The sequence below is a fragment of the Hoplias malabaricus genome, chromosome 13 (assembly GCF_029633855.1).
Source record: "Hoplias malabaricus isolate fHopMal1 chromosome 13, fHopMal1.hap1, whole genome shotgun sequence".
Lineage (NCBI taxonomy): Eukaryota > Metazoa > Chordata > Actinopteri > Characiformes > Erythrinidae > Hoplias > Hoplias malabaricus.
This window is the reverse complement of record NC_089812.1, coordinates 28658538-28680016: the sequence shown is the minus strand read 5'-3', so window position 1 is coordinate 28680016 and position 21479 is coordinate 28658538. Positions and strand designations below refer to the sequence as shown.

Below are 21479 nucleotides of genomic sequence, written 5' to 3'. Positions count from 1 at the left end.
TTTAGTCTAGGTAGATCATTACACTTTACAGGCCTTGAATAATAAATGATGTTGAATTTGTTATTTACATAGTTGTTATTGCAATACAGTGTTCGTCTTATTGATTCACGAACGAATATCGTTAGAATTGAGCCTTCCTGAAGTGGCCTGGATTACCTGATAACACCTGAGTCCTCTCTGACCGCAGGCTAGGAGAAATTGGGCAGAGATGTGTCCAGCAGTGTCCGCGCGGATTAACACAAAGGAATGAATGAGAACAAAGCCGAGGACCAAGAGTCCCTGGGGATTTGATTGGTGCACAGGCTTTGTGTGGGTGTGGTCATGCAGATGAGGGGGCGGGGGCGGGATCCCGACCCCCTCGCCAGACTGAAGACGCGAAGTGTCAAAAGGGAGCGAGGTGTCACCGTGGGAACGAAAAAGGTTGCGCTCTTTTTCCTGTTAAGTCTCACTCTTAAACTAAAATTCTCTCACGTTTTCACTCTTTATCTCTTCCCTCTCTGTTTCTGTAATTTTATGTCTGTTTCATTTTCTTATCTTTACCATGTCCTTGTTTCTCTCACGGTCTGTCTATCTTTCTGTATGAAATATCCCTCAGTTGTTTCTCCTTCTGCCTGTGCTCTGTTCTATCCTTTACTTCTCCACGAGTCCCTCTTTTCACAATTTTATCTCTCTCTTTCTCTCACTCTATCAGACAGTCTCTCACTCTCCTGACTTTTTCTCACTCTCTCTCTCAGGACCTCCACTTTTCCGCCCTCACACTTTTCCTCCTCTCTATGAGCGGTGCTGTTTCTCCGGCTCTACCGTGTCAGCGGGCGTTAGTGGTTATTGTGACCGAGCGCGGGGAGTTTCAGGCGCTGATGGAGGGGCAGGGAAGCCGCTGTAAAATTGTGGTGGTGGGCGACACACAGTGTGGGAAAACGGCGCTGCTGCACGTGTTCGCTAAAGACTGCTACCCTGAGGTAAGACTACCAGACGATAAAGAAGTCTGAAAACCTGGGGTTGGTTGGCTGCTGTGTACTCGCTACACCTGAGAAACTTTAATTTCTCAAATAGGCGACTTGCCTAAGTCTTGAGCTGAAACCCAAATTGTTTCCTACTCCCTGTAGTGCATTAGCGTACTTCATGAAACAACAGCTCCTACAGTCGTATAGTGCGTTGTGTATCTGTTATAAGGTCATTTGTATTCAGTCAAAAGCCCCACAACTCCTAATGTAAGTATATGGCTTAGTGAGTAGGCAACCATTTCAGATGCAGCCTTGCATTTGTGGGTGAGGGTTTTGTGTTGTTGTTTGGCTTATTCATTCAGTTAAATACTGTCTGTGTAGTGTATTCTTCATTTAAAAAAAAAATCTGACCCTAATTTCAGAGGATATTCTGCAGAGAATTCTGGGGTAGTTTTTTTGTCCTTTCAAAAATTGACCTTAAATTAAGCAGTAAACCATTAAAATGGCAATCAAAATGGAACTTTTTTTATTATCTTATTGTTTTAAGTCCTATGTCATATTTAGCAAAATTCACTGTACTGTATAATTTTATAAAACATTAATTAATTCCTCCTAATGTTTATGAAGTGATCTTACTTCCTGTAAAATGCCTTGCAATGTGTGATAATGTAGTCAAGAGCTTGAGGATGTGGAAAAAATATGTTCACCAATAATATCATTATTTTGAAACATCTGCTTTTTACCATCCAATCAAATCCCAATGTGTAAAGTCATGTCCCACCCATTATACTTCCTACCCAAACATTATTTTACTGTACATCATTTTAAGAAAGAAAAAATAGTTCAGATTTTTGTTTCACATTAATTTTAAGAATGGATTGCAGTATTCTTTCCATTATAGAATATCTTAAATCCACATTATATGAAAACATTGATACTGGTGACAAATAAGGACTCAGATGGTGTAAATGTATCCTACAAAAGCAGCAGCTCAAAAACTATTTAAATACTGCACAACTTCTAGAACTGAGTTGGAACATCTTAATAAATTCAGCGTGTATCCGCAGTGGCACAAATGTTTTGCCTTATCATTCTCTTTATGGACTCAAATCAGTGATGTGACCAGGCAGCAGTATCTAAGTGTATGAAAGTATTACAAAGTTATTGAGTCATTAATAGCTACCCATCTCTGATTGTAATTGTGTTTGCGTTGTTCCAGAGCTATGTGCCCACAGTATTCGAGAACTACACTGCAAGCTTTGAGATAGACAAACACCGCATTGAGCTGAATATGTGGGATACGTCAGGTAAGAGCCTTTATTAGTGATGAAATTAACTGCTGATTGACTTATTTAGTGACTGCTGCCAATTATGTGCAGCTTTGTCAAGTTTTAAGCAAAGTTTCACCTGAAGTGGCAATTGAAAAAGATAAAAGTCTCTGCGGAATTTCATTCCAACTGCTTGGCTTCTCTAATCATCTCACACCTGACTCAGAGGTGTTAGGGGAGATGAAACATAATTCTGGTAAAGATTTTTACTTTCTGAATCTCAATTTGGCAACTCTGAATATCATGAAATAACGGTGAATGTTGAGTAACTAAGTGTCGGGGGTGGTACATTGTACACAGCAAATTCTCCAGTGTTAAATCAACACTATTAATAAATTATTACACTAACAGTATTAATTGAACACTAATAGTGTTGATTTAACACTGGTGAATTTGCTGTGTGTTATATTTGTGCTGTTTAATGGTGCTGACACCAGTCTCCCCTATTTTGTTTTATCTATTGGTCACCCCTCCAGGTTGGGGCTCTTAAATTATAGTTTCATTTGAGTTTATGAAATTTAAACTCAGTTGATAACTGATCAATTGATAACTGACATGGTGCCCATGGTGTATTCCTGCCTTGTGCCCAATGATTCCAGGTAGGCTCTAGACACACCATGACCCTGAACTGGATAAGCACTTACAGATAATGAATGAATGACTGACATGGTATTTGTAAATTTCCTGAAAATCTATATGTTCATCATCTTCTATTTTCAGTTATTTTGAGTACCTGTATTATGTTTAAGCATTTGTAATAATGCAGAAAGCATTATGGTAAAGTGATAGGAGGTAGGGTCTAAATGTACTTTATTTCATATAAACTAAATACTCTACTTGATCCAGTATGTTGAATATATGTTGAATATATTCTGATACCTCTTTATGTGTTTAATTGAGAATCTTGTATGATAAATAATTAAATAATTAATAAAATATATATAGACTAAGATGACAATATCCTACAAGCAATACTTGTAGTTACACATAACGCCCAACCAATTTCTTCACACATTCCTAAGCACCTGCTACCTCACAAGCTTTTCACAAGGTTCATCAGGCAGACACTTCTCCTTACAGGTGTTTTACTGAATTAAGTTCACAACACTTCCGGAAGGCTCAACAGTGAGGTCTGGTGTCCCAGACCCAACCCCCCACTAAGCTCACGTTACAGACCTATCATTAACCAGATTCTTAAATGTGGATCCACGTCAGCCTCCCTGGTGACTAAAGCTGTACCAAGCTCCACTGACACCCTTAATGCATGTTCAGTGCTATCAGTTCTATGTGGAATCTCTGGTCTACATCCACAAACATACACACGACACACATTTTCCATTGTCCCTTACATTTCCATTAAATGGTAAATACTAACAGGCCTCCCTAGTGCATAAGGTTGTAGCTAGCCCCACTTTCACCATTAATGCAATCTGAGTGTCACCAGTTCTTCTTGGATTTTACACACTACATCAACATCCTGCAATAACAATGACTGTAAATGTTACTTGTGTTACTGCCTTGTGCCCAGTGATTCTGGGTAGACTGGGTAAGCAGTTACAGACAATGAATTAATGAATGAATCACCAATTACATCTACAGCATAAATAAAAAATTCCCAGTAATCACCCACCATGCTATACCTGCGCAATCAATCAATTACTGCACTTCCACAAATCAATCTGTATGCTTCTTAACCACAATCATTGACTTATACTTTCAGCAACAGTTCCTTCAAGGCTGCTCTTAGCATACAGGCTTCTAAATCCAAATTCAGCAACAAGGATGTGGCAGGCTTTGCTACAAATCCCCTAACTCCTCTCTGTAATTCAGGCACCAAATCTGCATTTTCATCAGCATCTGCTTCATTTTCAAATGTTAACGCAGTAGAACTAAAAATTCAGTTCAGTTTTATTTTATAAGTAGAGTGCACAGTTTGGCTACAGACCACATTAAATAGTGTTTAAGCATTAGGGATGTACACAGCTAAAGAGACACAATACCAAGTGTCCCAGTTCTGCTCTCAAATATCCAACCCCTTTAACGCTTGAACCCTCACGCCCCATTTTTCTCACTCTTTGACAACTTCATCAAACGTTATCAAAGTGCACAATTCAAGGAAATCCTAAGGGCTTAGGGCAAGAATTGGCAAGGGGAATAGACTGTAGACAGCAAAACCTGAATCCCAGACATTTTGGCAGATTTAGAAATTCCGGCCTGATGCATTGTGTAACTGCGGGAGCCAGATACCATCCTGCTACCACTCCCCACTTACCACCCACTTAGAAACCCTAATTATCACCTCTGTTTCCATTGTAAACCCTAACAGTAAGAATTGTAACCTGCCATTATTCCTATCTCCAGCTTCTGTCAGGACTGAATTGAAAATTGAATTTCTTCAAAATATGCTTAAACAACTTTGTAATTGTATCCTGTATCTGAAAGAAAGTCCTTCCACAGTAGAAACCCCGATATTCATTCTTTGCTGCCTGAATCTGATGCCAAATCATACAGCTATTCCCTAAACATTCTTAAAAAGCCAAGATCCTTGCCCTTTTGATCTGAAGAGTCATTGGGCTCTTCATGTTGCCCACTAGTGGAATATATGCTGGCAGCTCCAGTTCATTGGCATTTTCCTCATATGAATACACACTATAACATTCTCTGGAGAAGGTCCTTCTTTCCAAACTTTAATCTTCTTACTAAACAAGGTAAACAAGATTCAGGGACCCACAGAGACCCTGAATTTGATAAGTGGTTACAGATAATGAATAAGTGAACAATGCTTAATTTATCTTCCTCTGGTCCCTTTATACCAGCACCTATACTTTTCATATCATCATTAACACTTCTCTGTGACACCTTACCTATTGCACCTGGCCACTTCATTTTTGATTTCTGCTTGATTTTTTTACCTTTCCAACCTACTTTCCCCTTACCCTCTCATTGTTTCATGTGAGTATGTGCTAGAATTGGCTTCCATAGTAGCAGAGGCATTGAAAATGTGAACAGTGGTGTGTAACGCTCTTCTGGACGTCAGCTCCTTTGCCTTCCTTAGTGAATCCTCAGCCCTGTCACTGATGTCACACACACGCAAACCTGCGATTTCTTTCCTTCACTTAGCTCAATGGCCTCTATATTTACCTCTCTTTTCATAGTCAGATTCATTCCAAAGTCAGTAGCCTTGTTATCCACCTGTGAGTCATCTTCCACCCCTGCTTTCACAGCCTCATGAGGTGTAACGTTTTCTGTCTCATCGTACGTTTACATGCAGACAAATATTATACTAAGAAGAGAATATTAAGTTATACAATGTTGTTAGAAATTAGGCTTTAAAATTCTTTATTCAAAATTAAATCCATGTTAGCATATTTATAACAGCATGGCTATAATTACTTTGAAAGGAATACAATGTAAGAATTGGCTTTTTCTTCTCCTGAGCTCCTCCTACCTAGTGTAATTCACATTTACAGCACTGTCCTGAAATCAAGTCTCACACCAATCTTTCTCTCTCTTTCTTTCTCTCTCACTAAAAAGTGGGCTAATCTGGCTAAAGTTAGCAGGTGTTCCCACTGGCCCTCATTCATTAGTAACTTTCAACAACCTGATTATAACACTGTCCTCAACAAAGCTTGGGTTCCACCGACACAAAATGTGACTCTAGTCATTTCCTCCACACAGCAACCCACAGAAAATCAATTATTACTAGAATCAATGCCTAACGTGAAAACCTGATTATAAAACAAGTCTTCTCACTAGCATCGCAACACATGAAAAAAGTTACAATGCTACTAACAACTCCAACTCAGCTCCTGAGTTGTGTAAATTCAGTCCAGTATTAACTGTTGTACAGCCTCCCTCTCTCTCTCTCTCTCTCTCTCTCTCTCTCTCTCTCTCTCTCTGCCATAATGTCCATACCAGGAATACCGAACGAAATTATTCTTGTAGCTAGGTAACCACCCGTGAGCTTTGTACCATTAGTGTTATGCATTTCTCGTAAGAGCCCTCCGCCTCGTGATTCAGAAGTTGCTTAGTCCAGTAAATCAGAAGTGGACCTGGCATAGCAGCCACAGAGGCCCTATTCTCCCTATTACAGCTCCGTGAAGCATCAGAATCTTTTAGAAGATATAATTTTAAGGTAGAAATACTACACAGTTTTCCTTAAGTATGAGTGTCTGTATTAATTACAGATTTATACATTTGCACTGATCACCATTTACATTATTACTACTGTAGAAAGGATGCTTTTCACAGCATAATGATGTGTTGAATGCCACTTCAAGGAGATATGAATGATGACATGTGTGTGTGCACGTGTGTGAGGATAGGGTTGTCACAGCAGATCTTGGCACACAGGGTGTTAAGCTGCAATGGTTTTTATGTACTTGCCCTGACACACAAATACACACATGCATTTAGAGGTTTCTAAGTGAGTGTGACCTAAAAAGATCACATTTAAGGCCAGTGGGGTATTTCCTCACCCTGCAATAAAGTTATTTCAGGCATTTTTTCCTCATTTTCCCTTTCCATGTTCCATGGGAAAATCCTCACAGACTAGTTTGGTTTTCTCAAGGGATTGAGCCGAGCAGTTTTACCCTGTCTGATATATCTGATCACACATGCCCCTTTGGCCTTGGGAATGGTCAGTTCCAAACAGAGTAGGTGGGCCTGGTTACCTCTGAACTTCCAGATTTGCTAAGTTTAAAACAAACAGACTGTGTGACAAGATGGTGTCATTGCCCTTGTATTTTGTAATGTTTACTATGTCAGTCCAGACTGCTCACTGGCAGATAAACAGTGGCGCCATTTTAACCAGACTGCAATGGGAGTAACAAGCCAAGGATACAATTTTTTTCCCCAAAAACAGATCTAAGATATGGTTATTATGAGACCAGTATTTTTGTTTTAGGTCAAATAACAACTTTCGTATCATAATGCACAATAGTAGAACTTTAAAAACATTATTGTTTTGATCATAACTTTGTTTCCAAAGTAATTTGGCATGCTCTGAAAAGCAGATTAACTTTGAATTATATATTCAGAAATTAGTTATACCTTATGCTGGATGTTTCTTTGAATGTAAGGTCACATATACTGAATATATTTTATCTCTATTATATTTTATTTTAGATATGATAATCGGAGCACTGCTGGTTTCCAAAGTTAAATCTGGCTGTATTAAGTATGACTAAAACAGATGGGGTCTTGAGGCAGAAAACAAGCACAGTAGCTTTATTTTAGGCAAATCAACAGTCATTGCTGCAGTAGTTAAGATGAATCCATGATCAAAATCCAAAAGTCTCAGCCAAGGTCAGCAAAACACAAAAATAGCACGTGACTTAAACACACACTGGCCAAAACCCAAAAGAGTCACAGAGTGTAATATCAGATATGAACCGTCGGTATAGGTACACTTACAGACTACAGTCCATTTGTTGCTCTGCATACGTTGTTTCCCCCCTTTCACTCTGGCCTTCGTTGGTCATGACCTGCATAAGACCATCATAATGATAATTAGAGCTGAAAAAAAAAAAATAAAAATAACAGGAAATGGAACAAAACACAGTAACTAACAATGGAAGAAGCCATTGGTTGTCTTTTTCCATTTTTTTTCTGATATGATAAAAAAAATATATAGAAATAAGGCCAGGAGGCAAAGAGTGGAGACTTGACCCTTTTGTGGCCTATCAATAAAAACTGGACTGGATAATTATATGATGTAAGAACAGTATTATGGTGATGATATGTAAATACAAGTCAAGGACCAGGCAAAAGAAAGACATGTAGATTTAAATGCCTTTTGCTTTCACCATGTATGGACAGTTCAGTGTTTGCTGTGTGAATGTGTGTGTATGTGTGTGTGTTTGTGTCTGAGTGCTCTGACCATCTGGAGAATCAGGCCAATAATTAGCAAGCGATTATGTTGCATGCTAATGAGGTCCCAGTGTGTCTATGTGCGTGTGTGTGTGTGTGTGTGTGTGTGTGGCTTTTGAGTGGAATGACATGGCTGTTTGGGACTAAATGTCACTGTGTCACAGCAGCTGATTGGACACATTGATTATGTTGCCTGTCACAGTGGACCAATCAGCTTGCTGTAAAAAAGAAGGATTACAAAGAGGAGCTTAACTCCTTTATCTAATACAAATTTATAAGAGCAAATCTCTGAGGGTGAGAGATTTAAATTATGTATAGTGCAACAGTAAAACACAAGAGGGAGTGTATTATGGTGAATAACATCACTGCTATGATTTGGATAACTGTATGAGCCATAAAACTGTTCAGTATCAGTATCAGGTTCAGCTCAGCTTTCCAAAAGTTGTCAGATATTGTTTCAGCAAGTCCGGGTAGCAGGGGCAGCACGGTGGCACTGCAGGTAGTGTCACTGCAACACAGCCCCATGATCTCAGAGTTCTGGGTTGAAGTCCCGTCTGTCTGAAGAGTTTGGTGTGTTCTCCTTGTGTTTGCATGGGTTTCCTCTGGGTGCTCTGGTTTTCTTGCACTGTTCAAAAACACATTTTGGTAGACACTGGGACACTGGCTGTACAAGACCACTGGTGTGAGTGTGTGAGTGACTGGGTAAGTGTGTGATGGACTGGTGTCCTCTCCTTGACATCTGTATTAAATATTGTACAGTGCTAGCACTACTTTTCAGGCTATATTATGGACCTTACAGGGTTTCCCATAGTGCTGTACAGGTAGGGCGACAATGAAGGGCGGCCGCCTTGACAAAGTCGTCCTCCCCCTCCCCCAACCCCCACAATTCGTTTTGTGCAGTTTGTTCAGTTTCTTATCAAGGCTTCTGATGTATTTATGTGTGGCTTTCTGATATGTTCAGTGATCCGTGATTAATCGATCCGTTGTAGAAAACACTCAATAATAAGAGGTCCTTCAGAGTTCCAAAGTACTTTCTGTGACTCGTTTAATGCGTTCTTCCTCAGTCTTCAGTCACACACATGCGTTCTGAAGTATAATCCAATGGTTAAGGCGAGCTGTGTGTCGTCTCTGAGTTTACTCGCGGCTGTGTGTACACAAGGTCAGAGCATGTTCAGCTCATGCTTGTAAGCAATGTTTTGAATCATTGATTCATCGTTACTTGAACTTTCATTCAACCCCCCCCCCCCACACACACACCCTTTTCTTTATTTTTACTCTATTTTACTACATCATTTGAACACAGCAGCTGTCCTTCACTTTGAGTGAAAACTTCATGATGAATGGCCATACATTAATTCCCATTGAAAGTTAAGAAGGTTTTTTTTTCTTTCTGCTGTAAAGTTACTATTTTGGGAGATACATGTTTTTATCTGGACAGCGATGGTATGCTGGCCGAGCGGAGTGCGCAAAGCAATTTCAATACTTGAATAAACCACACATTGTGAAAACACCACAATTTCCAACAATGTACATGTGATTGCTAGTGAACACTGCAGATTACCACATCAGCTGCATGTGAAGTGAAATGCATTGTGAATCTCTTGTTTCTTAGCAACACTAATGGTAGAACTGAGAGTGGTAGCTAATGTTAGTGGTAGCTGATGAATCTATTGTTAGTAAAACTTTTCCAAACAACCCTTAAGCAAAATACTGTGGTAAAAAAAACAGCAGCACTGAACAATTAAAAGCACAGACTCTGACCTTATTACCTGCTGCTCTTGTGTTGTTTGTAAGTGGGTAGATCGCAAATAGATTTGTCCCTAAATGAAGGGATATATTTGATAGATTTTTATGTATATTTCAGCTCTGAAATTCATGACTAATGCATTTTTAGAGAGACCACTGAGAGAGAATGCCCTCAAATAACTCTGGACTTAGACCTCCCATTCATAAATCTCTAGGGGTGATTTCATGGGTGGGTCCAGAGTCTACAAAGAATCACTGAACACAAGCAAGGAACACCACCTGGACAGGAGGACGGTCCATCACAGGGCACCACACACTCACACACTCCCTCAGACTTATCTATGGACAATTTAGCATAGCCAGCATGTGGTTTTTATTGTTGCTTCTTTACAGTAATTCAACTAAATTATACATTCCGTATTTATCACAATAACAATAACATATGATTACATCGCCCACCCTTATGTACATATCTCCCTGTCTCTGTATCTCTACCTCTCACACACACTCCTCTTTTCCTCCGTCTGTCTTGCTTCCTCTCTGTGTGGTGTTGTTTACATATTGCAGATTACTCGTCTACTTTGCTGTAGTGAAAGTTCTGGGTTCCCAAGCATTGTCTGACCTTTTATTTCACAATCACTTCCTCTCCTGCTGCTATATTTTGCTTTGCACATGTATCATTTTATTTGGATTCAAACATTGCTATGAACACTTAAGACCAGAAACTTATCCAGAGCCCTCATACACACATTGGGACACTACCCCCACCTCCAATACTTACATGTGTGTGGGTGTGTTTGTGAGTGTGGTTAAGCTTATGGTGAACTGTGTATAGCTGTGGTTAATCTAATGAAACTGGCATTTTTCTCTTAAAGCTGAAGCTACGAGGATCATTAGTGACAGACATATTCACAAGCAAGAACATGATAACATACAACACACAAATGCATACACAAACACACGCACAAACACACGCACAAACACACATACACTAACCCATGTTGCTTTTTGAGACATACCAATGAGGTATAAGTGTGTATGTGTTGCTTCTAAGCTATTTAAACTGACATGTTTTTGCTTATAGCTGAATCTACCATGATCCACAATGACATCACACACACAAACATAGCAAAAATAAATAAATAAATAAATAAATAAACACATCAGCACGACATATATATAGGTGCCAATAGCAGAATGTTTGCTAGAACAGATTCATGTCAATTTTAAACAATGCACCTTCAATGTACTCTGGTTTTACTGATATAGGATCAGTCATATTACAATAGTTTAGAGAGTAGCTTTAATAAACGCCTGAATTAGTCTGAATATAGTGCCCTGACTGGAAGCAGTGAAGCTGTCCTGTGCAGGTTTTCGCTGTAGGAACGTCAACAATGCCCCAAGGCAATTAAAAAAACAGAAATGAAGAAGATAAAACAGAATGACACACATTGAAAGAAACACAAACACACACACACACACACAGACAGAGAGAGAGAGAGAGAGAGGGAGAGAGGCTGTGAAGAGGAGCAGCTGGGAGCATCCATGGATAAAGTTTATGCATCAGAGAGAGAGGGGCTTTGGAGAACAGAAAGATGTGCATCTGTGCCCTCTTTAAACACACAGACACATGCAGCGAGTGTTATGTGTGTGTGCCTGTGTCTATTTGTTTTGTTATATTTTCAGGGCAGAAATATCCTGACTGTAGGAAAACAAGACAAAACCAGGACTACAATGTCAGGCTTTATGAAAGGGTATACTTTTCATTGTTGAAAGGGTAAAACCTTTTGTTTTTGTCTACTGACACAGTAATAATGGTTCTGGGGTGTAGTAAAGTTATAGTAGTTTTATATCTAAAATACACATGGAACATGTTACATGTAGGTATTTATAAATACATTTAAATACACTTATATTAATGTTGTGTACCGAAACCTTTTGATATTCTTATTCTTTTTACAGTTTTGTCATCTCCACTTCTGAGATATGATCAATTCTCATATTCTCATGATTTCATGTTGTTGACAGCATTGGTTCCAAACTTTTGAATAATAGTATAAAACAATTGGGGGTGTGTTTGTGTGTGATAATTTTGGTCTCACAGCTGGGTAAGTGAACCATCAAACAGATAAAACGCAAGAGGCTGCTGCCCTCCCGAAAGCTGCTCTTTAACTGTGGCCTTTCCTCCGCCTGCACACTTATTTTTCTCCTCCCTCTCTCCCCCTCTCCCTCTCTCTCTCTCTCTCTCTCTCTCTCTCTCTCTCTCTCACTGTCAACCAGCCAGCCACAGGGGCCAGTGGGACATGCGGTCCTCTGCCTGTTCCCCAAGGCTAGTACAAAAATCACTGAGAGCTTTGATCGCCACTTCAAACGCTCACTCTCTCTCGTCCCTTCTTCCTCTATGTGTCCCTCTCTCTCCCTGCAGATTAGACAGAGAGGGAGATGTTTGATTTCATTGTCTGGTCTGTCACTTTCTTTGAGCCGCTGCACTCTGCTAGGTCCATTGAGGGACCGGATGGATTTACAGGTGTTCGGTCCACCAACATATTCCTCCAAGGACAGTTTTCTTGGCAGAGGCAGGTGTTGTGGCATGGGACTCCATAGCAGGAGTACCCGATCACTGCCCATCAAAAGTCAGACATCCAATGCTGGGAGTCTGATACAGCACAGCAGGCTTTGCTCTCTTTGGGTGGGTGGGATGGCCCTGCCTCACCTCCATCAGTCAGTGTGGTGCTAATCAATCCAGACATCTGTGTAACATTGCAGAACTGGGCAGTCATTCGCCTTCAAGCATACTGAGCATCTTCAGGGGAGGGTGTTAAGAGCAGATTGAAAAGAGGTAGTGGCTAGCTTCTTATTCATTCATTCATTCATCTTCTGTAACTGCGTCATCCTGTTCATGGTCGCGATGGGTCTATAGGCTACCCAGAATCATAGAGCATAAAGCAAGATCACACCCTAGATAGGGCATGTGGAGGAAACCCACACAGACACAGGGAGAACATACCCACCAAACTCCTTAGAGGCAGTCAGCCAAAGAGGGGATTTATCCACGCAATCCCTAGAAATATGTACAGCCGCAAACAAACAATGAAAATCAAATGTTAAATGGAGACAATGTTATGCAGTTTAGCTTTTTGAATGATCTTTAAGTCCAGAGTCTGAACTAAAAAATAAAGGCAGGTCTGAACCCATTACATTCATTCATTATCTGTAACACTTATCCAGTTCAGGGTGGTGGTGGGTCCAGAGTCTACCTGGAATCACTAGGCACAAGACGGGAACACACCCTGGAGGGGGCGCCAGTCCTTAACAGGGTGACGCAGACTCACACATACACACACAAACTCACACCTACGGACACTTTTGAGACACCAGTCCATCTACCAACGTGTGTTTTTGGACTGTGGGAGGAAACTGGAGCACCCGGAGGAAACCCACGCAGACACAAGGAGAACACACCAAACTCCTCACAGACAGTCACCCGGAGGAAACTCACGCAGACACAGGGAGAGCACACCACACTCCTCACAGAAAGGTCTCTGGAGCTGTGTGACAATGACACTGTCTGCTGTGCCACCGTAACGCCCCTCTGAAGGTTATCTGCTGTTTTTTACAGCAGCTTAGTCCATTCAAATTGACATACAGTACAGGGCAGCAAATCATATTAGGGATCATTTACATAAGACATTTAAAGAAACATACAAAAAAAACCAGCTTATTTTACAGTAAAAACAGATTAGGCCGCAGTCATGTTAAAATAAATGATATTAATTATTTTTGTTACATAAAACGATAACAACTACAAATGTTCCATTACTCCTCCGACTAAACGGATTCTCAGAAAGCTAAGTATCTTCACACTTTGTGGGCAGTGCACATTTAGAGTATGGTCAGACCTCAGTGAGTCCAGCTGAGTGGCCAGGCATTTGATATTCCACTCTATACCTGTGCGGTGGATCAGAACATGAGGCTACAGGCAAAGACTTGAAGAGATTTGTCCTAAAAGGAGAGGCTTATTAAATGCCTTGAATCATAAGTATTTCTCAAAAACTAACATCTTTCTCACACTGTCTTTTATACTCTCTCTCTACCTCTCTCTCTCTATCTCTCCCCCCTTTTGGTCTCATTGCTGCAGTGCTGACCAGTGTTCTCACCTTTCTTCTCCTTCGTGCTGTCCCTCTCTCCATCCATCTTCACTGTCTGTCCTGAGGTGGAATTAAACTGACCCCTCTCTCAGTGAGCTTACTACAGGAGCGATCGTCTTTTATTTCTTCTGCATCATTTTATTGGCCTACAGTCCTCTCATACACACACACACACACACATTCATACACATAAATTGGAGTCAAAACTTCACCTTTCTCAGAACAGATTATACCTTTTATGTATAGAATTATATGCGAAAGTTTGGGCACAGCCTGTTCTGAATACTTTGGTAAAGACATGAACCCAATCATTTACATACATCCCATTTGACCTTCAGATGCGTATTCCTTCTGAAGCTATAATAAGTGTTTCAGGCAGGACAGATTTTTGAAATAAGCACCATAAAGGGGAGATAACTGTGAGGTTACTTACATACGTCTGCCTTAATTATTAAATATAGATATTATTACGTCCAGTATATTTGCCTCAGCAGTTATACCACATGCTGCATCTGCTATGGGTCTGTACTGATGATATACTTCAATATATCACTCTCATATCTAAGTCTAAGAGGCATGGAAAATACAGCATATTATGATCTCTGAAAATATTTCCTTAATACACGTGAAACACAAAAATGGTTCTTTTAAAAAGTGGTGTTCATTAAAAAGTTGTTTACGGAACCAGAAGTGGTTCTTCTATCCCTTCAAACAAAATAGTTTTGGCCCGAGCCTCCGGATCCATGTTTCATAGCACCACAGTGAAGTCACAAATATATTGTTGAAAATTCTATTGTCATTTACTCTTATTGATATGTCTCATATACAGCACACTCTAGAGGATAATTGTGGTAAAAAATTCGCTAAAGCAGAGGTTTTTGAGAATGTTTCCAATGATTCCGTAAATAAAGAATAGAACATTAAAGAATAAAAACATTTATTAAATGTGTGTGTGTGTGTGTGTGTGTGTGTGTGTGTGTGTGTGTGTGTGTGTGCAGGCTCTTCCTACTATGATAATGTGCGGCCACTAGCATACCCGGACTCAGATGCCGTCCTCATCTGTTTTGACATCAGCCGACCTGAGACTCTGGACAGCGTCCCAAAGAAGGTCTGACTCTTCATCAATCTTCCTGTTCTTCTTCTCTTTAGTTCTTCTTCCCTGTCTGCTTAAGAATTATTAGCAAGACTCCCTACAGAAATGAGCACCATCTTCTACAGTAACCTTCAGAAGATGCAGTTATGTCCACCGTCAACAACAGCATGCCATTTTACACAAATTTAATCAGTAGCTCATTGAAACAAGTGGGTAATTTTATTCGTAAAAGTGCAGATTCTAAACCTTTGACTGATGCCATATCTGAATGACATTTGATTAAAAATGTTATGGGTGACATTTTGTTTTGAGGAAAGTCAGTGTTTTTAAAGGGTAACTACACCCCCTAGCTTCAGCTAACTCTACATCTGCTTAAACTTTGAAAAATGTAGTGAAGTGGGAGGGACTGTTGCGAGGGGCACTGAAGAGTGCTGCATCATTTTTTGTTACATATTCATAATGACAGAGAAACACCCATATGGCAAGGAGACAAATGCAGTGTGGTGGAATGCAGTGAGAGATTTTATCCTACATTATAAGAGTGGGATGAGGAGAGTGTCACCATGTGGTGGGGACAGAAGACAGACATGTTTCGTTGTATTTTAGTACAGAGACACGTCATCTCTACTTGAGGTGGAGCTGAACACAGTTATTATTATTTGGGTTTTTTTTGGAAAATGTTTTTCAAATTTTATACGAGGCTGGTCTATTTTACTGATAATGCTACTACTATTTTAACTATTGTTGTAAATGTTAGCTACTATTCTGCTACTTAATGGATTCTTTATGTAACTGTAATTAATTATGTAAAGCATAATGGTTAAAATATTAAAGAAAATGTTCTAGACTTGTGTTCTGCATTGCAAATATGAGCTAGAACACTGTGTTAGTCCACTGCATAATCACAGCCAAGGGGCGATTTAAAGCTTGGTTCATTATTGGTCCTCTAACTAAATGCTTATTAAAGCTAACAAATAGTTTAACAATTGAAATGAAAATATAACCCAGTCGTGCCGTAGATGGAGATGGCCTTATAATGAAACATTATTTTAAATGGAAAAAGCTGATTAAGGTCATTATTGTTAATGGAGAGCACTCTATCCCATTGACGGAAACCATGAAGGTTTTTGTTTGTCTTGTGTACGTTTGGTGGATTAATTGAAACTGCTGTTTTACTCTGGATAAAGGTCAACAAGGATGTGGTATACACAGGGTGTGATAGTGGATTTAAGGATGTACAGGTTTGTGTGAGAGAGTGTGTGTGTGTGTGTGTGTGTGCGAGGAGGGTGAAGGGGTGGGGGTTGCTGTGTGTGGTCTCTTGTATCAGCCGTAAATGCAGTGGTGTGGGGACATTCCCACACTTTCGAGGTTTAATAGTTGTTATGCCTAGCTTTGGGCTTAAGACTGTATGTTGTGTAATGGGTATCTTCTCAGTGACTCTTCCTCAAGAGTCTCTGATGTGTTCTCACATCACCTCAGTGTCTAGAAATTCGTCTGTTCAGACACTCAGCTTCAAACACACTATGATGGAAGTCAACAATGCAGTGCATTTTTAACCATTAAAACACTTAGAAACACCACAACCCCCACCCCTGCAACTAAACAAATAAATAAATAAATAAAAATGAATAAATATATATAGACCACCAGATACTGGAATAGTTTTATTGAAGTATTTTGCCACCTTTCATCCAAAAAGTAGAAGTCATTTTGAAAGGTAACTATTTTTTTAAAAATGACAAAATGCCAAAACTATTAGAATAGATTTAAAAATATATCTCCAACAAACAGACTTTGTAATTTTTAAATACTTTTCAAAATATGGGTTATTGTAAACTTGCGGCCCACAGCCCGGATCCTGAACTGTGTACTGACCCCTCCCACGTGGGTGGGGTCAGGAATGTAAGCAGTATGGAATTCTGAGGGATGCTGAGCTGTGACCGGAGCATGAGCGATGGTTTTAGGGGCCAAAGGTCATTTGGGATGTGCTGATGGATGGTTGAACACATTCAGCTACAGGAGAACAGTGGCATAACTGGCATAGCAGTGTTCAACAGCTATAGAGCCACAGACAGTGGCCTTGTTTCCATGCCTTTTGCCGGTGCTGTGTTCGGTGAAAAGCCACTGGTCAGGGCCAGGATAAAAGACATTTTTTGAGCAAAATGTCTTTGTGCAAATTTCACACTGCCTTCATCTTAGCTTTGTTTTATGTCACTGGAAAACATCTGAACATTCCGTGTGGTTATCACTACATTTTCTGACCTTTAAACAAAGTAATTCAGTTGGAAAACACAACAACATGCAATTTTCCTTTTACACAGAGATAAATTGTGTTTGTATTGTACCACCACGGACGAATATATCAAACTGACTTAAAGCAACATAGTAATTCACAGATTAACTTCAGAGTTAATGTCTAATACTAATTGTTTCAGAGACAGTTACATAATTAACTACAGATCCATTCAGTCTACACTCACTGTTCAGTAGGAAAACATTGCAAACAGGTTACAAGTTAAGGTAGTATCGCAGGTAGTGTCGCAGTCACACAGCTCCAGGGGCCTGGAGGTTGTGGGTTCGATTCTCACTCCGGGTGACTGTCTGTGAGGAGTTGGGTGTGTTCTCCCTGTGTCCGCGTGGGTTTCCTCCCACAGTCCAAAAACACATGTTGGTAGGTGGATTGGCGACTCCAAAGTGTCTGTAGGTGTGAGTGAATGTGTGTGTTGCCCTGTGAAGGATTGGCGCCCCCTCCAGGGTGTAAAATATATTTTATTTGAAGTCTGTATCCGTAAGTGCAAGTCTGTACTTTTTTTATTACAAAAATCTTCCTTCTGTCAATAAAAACATGTCTTGCAGGATTCGTTCTCCTGAGAAATATCTCCTTAAAATGCGTAACTTAACTATCATTTATTACTTAAATTCACTATATTTAGTGTTTGACTTTTGCACAGAACCACACAGCGTCATCTAAGTTGGAACATACCTTTTTGTTGTTTAAATGGTTTTTATTAAGGACTAGCTACACTTCACATTATATGAACTTTTCATGATGAAGAGACCAACAAAAGTCAAACAAGAGTTTATTAAGAAAGTTTATTACTAAGCTCACAGCAAATAAATGTATTAATAAAGGACATATGAGTGTCTGTATATCTAATACTGTGTGTGTGTGTGTTTATCAGTGGCAGGCTGAGGCTCATGAATACTGTCCTAATGCTAAACTAGTCCTGGTGGGCTGTAAGCTTGATATGAGAACAGACGTCAACACGTTACGAGAACTGTCCAAACAGCGCCTCATCCCCGTCACACACGAACAGGTAAGAACACACACACACACACACACACACACACGTTTCCTACTCTCTCACTTGCTCTTTCTCACATACTCTGTCCCTCTGTCTTCCTCCCTCCCTCCCTCACTCACTCTCTCACACTCTCGCTTGCCAGAGAAATGAGAAGACAGCAGTAAGAGTGTAGGGATGAGAGGGGGTAAAAAACAGAAAGAACTGTGCAGAAAGAAAGTATCACCTGCAATATTACTGTTTACACAGCTAGAGCAGAGGGGCTCACCAGAGATATCACACACACACACACACACACACACACACTCAGTGTACTAAGAGTCACAGTGTGAGAGGAGTTGACAGACTGTAGTGTTAGGTTCTATTTGGAGGTTAAGAGTGTTTAATATTCATGCCTGGGATTTAGCAAAACCAAAGGAATAATAAAACCATGGAAGACTTTGATGAACAAACGCAGCCAGATATCACAGGCTTTGGGCTGTGTGTGTGTGTGTGTGTGTGTGTGTGTGTGTGTGTGAGAGAGAGAGAGAGAGAGAGAGAGAGAGAGAGAGAGAGAGAGAGAGAGAGAGAGAGAGAGAGAGAGAGAGAGAGAGAGAGAGAGAGAGAGAGAGAGAGAGAGAGAGAGAGAGAGAGAGAGAGAGAGAGAGAGAGAGAGAGAGAGAGAGAGAGAGAGAGAGAGAGAGAGAGAGAGAGAGAGAGAAACAGTTTTAAACTGGAATAAACTTCTCTAGAATTCCACTCACTTTAATCAAATCTCTTCTTGTGCTCATCTTGTTCAAAAACCTTGACATATGAACAAGCGCACACACACACAGCAGTAGAGAGAGGACTGAATTTGTGTTTATATGCACTCAACCAAGTATATATGTCATGACACTGCCCATATTTCTTGTGACAACTGCTTTCCGATGCATGATCTTGCTTTCTCTATACCACTCTATTCTCTCCCCCTCCGACACACACACACACACACACACAAATGTCTGAAGAACAAAGATATATAGTTACAGTCCTGTTTAAGCTTCCTGCTATGAGGCTTATCAGCTTCACTGATAGGATGTGTGTGTGTGTGTGTGTGTGTGTGTATGAAAGAGAGGGAGAGAGAGAAAGAGAGATTTTAATCTTCATCTATAAGGTGTCAGACATTGCCTGATGTCCTCAGACACACTGGAACAGAAAGGCCATTAAGATTGTTCTTTACACTCGTGTGAATGCAGTGACAGAGTGGCTGCTGTTAAACGAAATGCATTAATTGTGTCCTGTTGCGGTCACTTTACTCACAGAGGGCAAAAATTCAATTTCTGTTTTTGTATGATGAATTGTTCAGCCATAACGAACTACATAACACTAGAAGAAAGAGTGACAGAGTAAGGCCGGGTAGAAGGGTTCATGGATTAAAAATTGTTGTTTTTAATTCCTTAGGTACACTATTTATTTACATTTTAAAGTAGACACACTTTTCTGTGCAGTTGCATCTTGTGAGACTTTTAAACATAGATTTCTATATCACTGCACTGAAATTTACAGCGTCATTCATTCATTATCTGTAACCGCTTATCCACTTCAGGGTCGCGGTGGGTCTGGAGCCTACCCAGAATCATTGGGCGCAAGGCAGGAACACACCCTGGAGGGGGCGCCAATCCTTGACAGCATCACACTAAAATTTAAGCTAGACCACACCTATTTGCTTCCTGCATGTTTGTTTGGTTTTTTTTTTTTTTGAGGCCCACATTTGAGAATGTCCTGTTCATATACAACATTCTCAGATTAATTATAGATAAATGATATATTGTAATATGTACAGTATTTAGGGCGGCACGGTGGCGCAGCAGGTAGTGTCACAGTCACCTGGAGGTTGTGGGTTCGATTCCCGCTCTGGGTGACTGTCTGTGAGGAGTTGGTGTGTTCTCCCTGTGTCCGTGTGGGTTTCCTCCCACTGTCCAAAAATACACACGTTGGTAGGTGGATTGGCGACTCAAAAGTGTCCGTAGGTGTGTCTGTGTTGCCCTGTGAAGGACTGGCGCCCCCTCCAGGGTGTATTCCCGCCTTGCACCCAATGATTCCAGGTAGGCTCTGGACCCATCGCGACCCTGAACTGGATAAGCGCTTACAGATAATGAATTAATGTACAGTATTTAGCTAAAACGTTTTTCTAGGTGTCTTTCTTGTGCTTTGATGAGAATGTAGGTGATGAGCGTACTTGAATCATTTTATATGATAACATCAATTTCCTTTTTCTGATGTTTCCTCTGTAACCATCTCTCTCTCTCTCTCTCTGTCAGGGCAGTCTGCAGGCGAGGGAGCTGGGAGCAGTGGCATACGTGGAGTGTTCAGCGCGGATGTGTGTAAACAGTGTGCGGGACGTTTTTCACATCACCACCCTCGCCTCAGTCAGACGACCGGCCCCTGGACTCAAACGAAGCTCGTCCCGCCGTGCCCTCAAACGCATTTCCCACCAGCCCCTGCTGCCAATCAGCACACGAGCCATGCCCCTGGAACCCTCCCCCACTCTGAGGAAGGACAGAGCCAAGAGCTGCATCCTCATGTAGAAAACAAGCCAGCAAACACAAACACACACACACACAACAAAAAACACACACCCTTGCAGTCAGCTGTGTCTGATCTCATCTTTGTAAAATGGGTTTCTCACAGTTGTTGTTCTATTTATGAGACTTTTATGGTCGTACATCCTGTCAGATTACGGCTCATTAAAAATGTACAGATATGTGAACTTGCTTTACAGAGGACTATTTATTGCTCCTTATATCGTTGACGCTTTTCTGACACAGCTACAAAAACAAAGAAGCAGCGAATATTAAAAACATTATATTTTGTATTTTGAATATACTGTATGCCACTGGTAAGAAGTCTACATCGGCACATCTTAACATCTGACATCAATCATAAATGTAGGTACACATTTATAAAGGCTTATTGCTGTGGGCCCTGTCTGTTATAAAGACTGCTTTATTCCACATGTTATAACAGCTCTGTCGTGTTGTGCCATGACAGTTTTTGGGTGAATGACACACCTGACTGTGTATATG

The 21479-nt window shown here is 40.5% G+C and overlaps 1 protein-coding gene across 1 annotated transcript; it reads left to right on the top strand.

The window, feature by feature from the left end:
- The first annotated feature begins 379 nt into the window (after positions 1–379).
- On the top strand, positions 380–21479 carry rnd2 (Rho family GTPase 2). The gene is made up of 6 exons (XM_066641990.1): positions 380–420; positions 735–959; positions 2164–2251; positions 15036–15145; positions 18313–18447; positions 20715–21479. Exons 2-6 carry the CDS (start codon positions 774–776, stop codon positions 20979–20981), a joined length of 786 nt encoding a protein of 261 aa, XP_066498087.1. The 5' UTR covers positions 380–420; positions 735–773; the 3' UTR covers positions 20982–21479.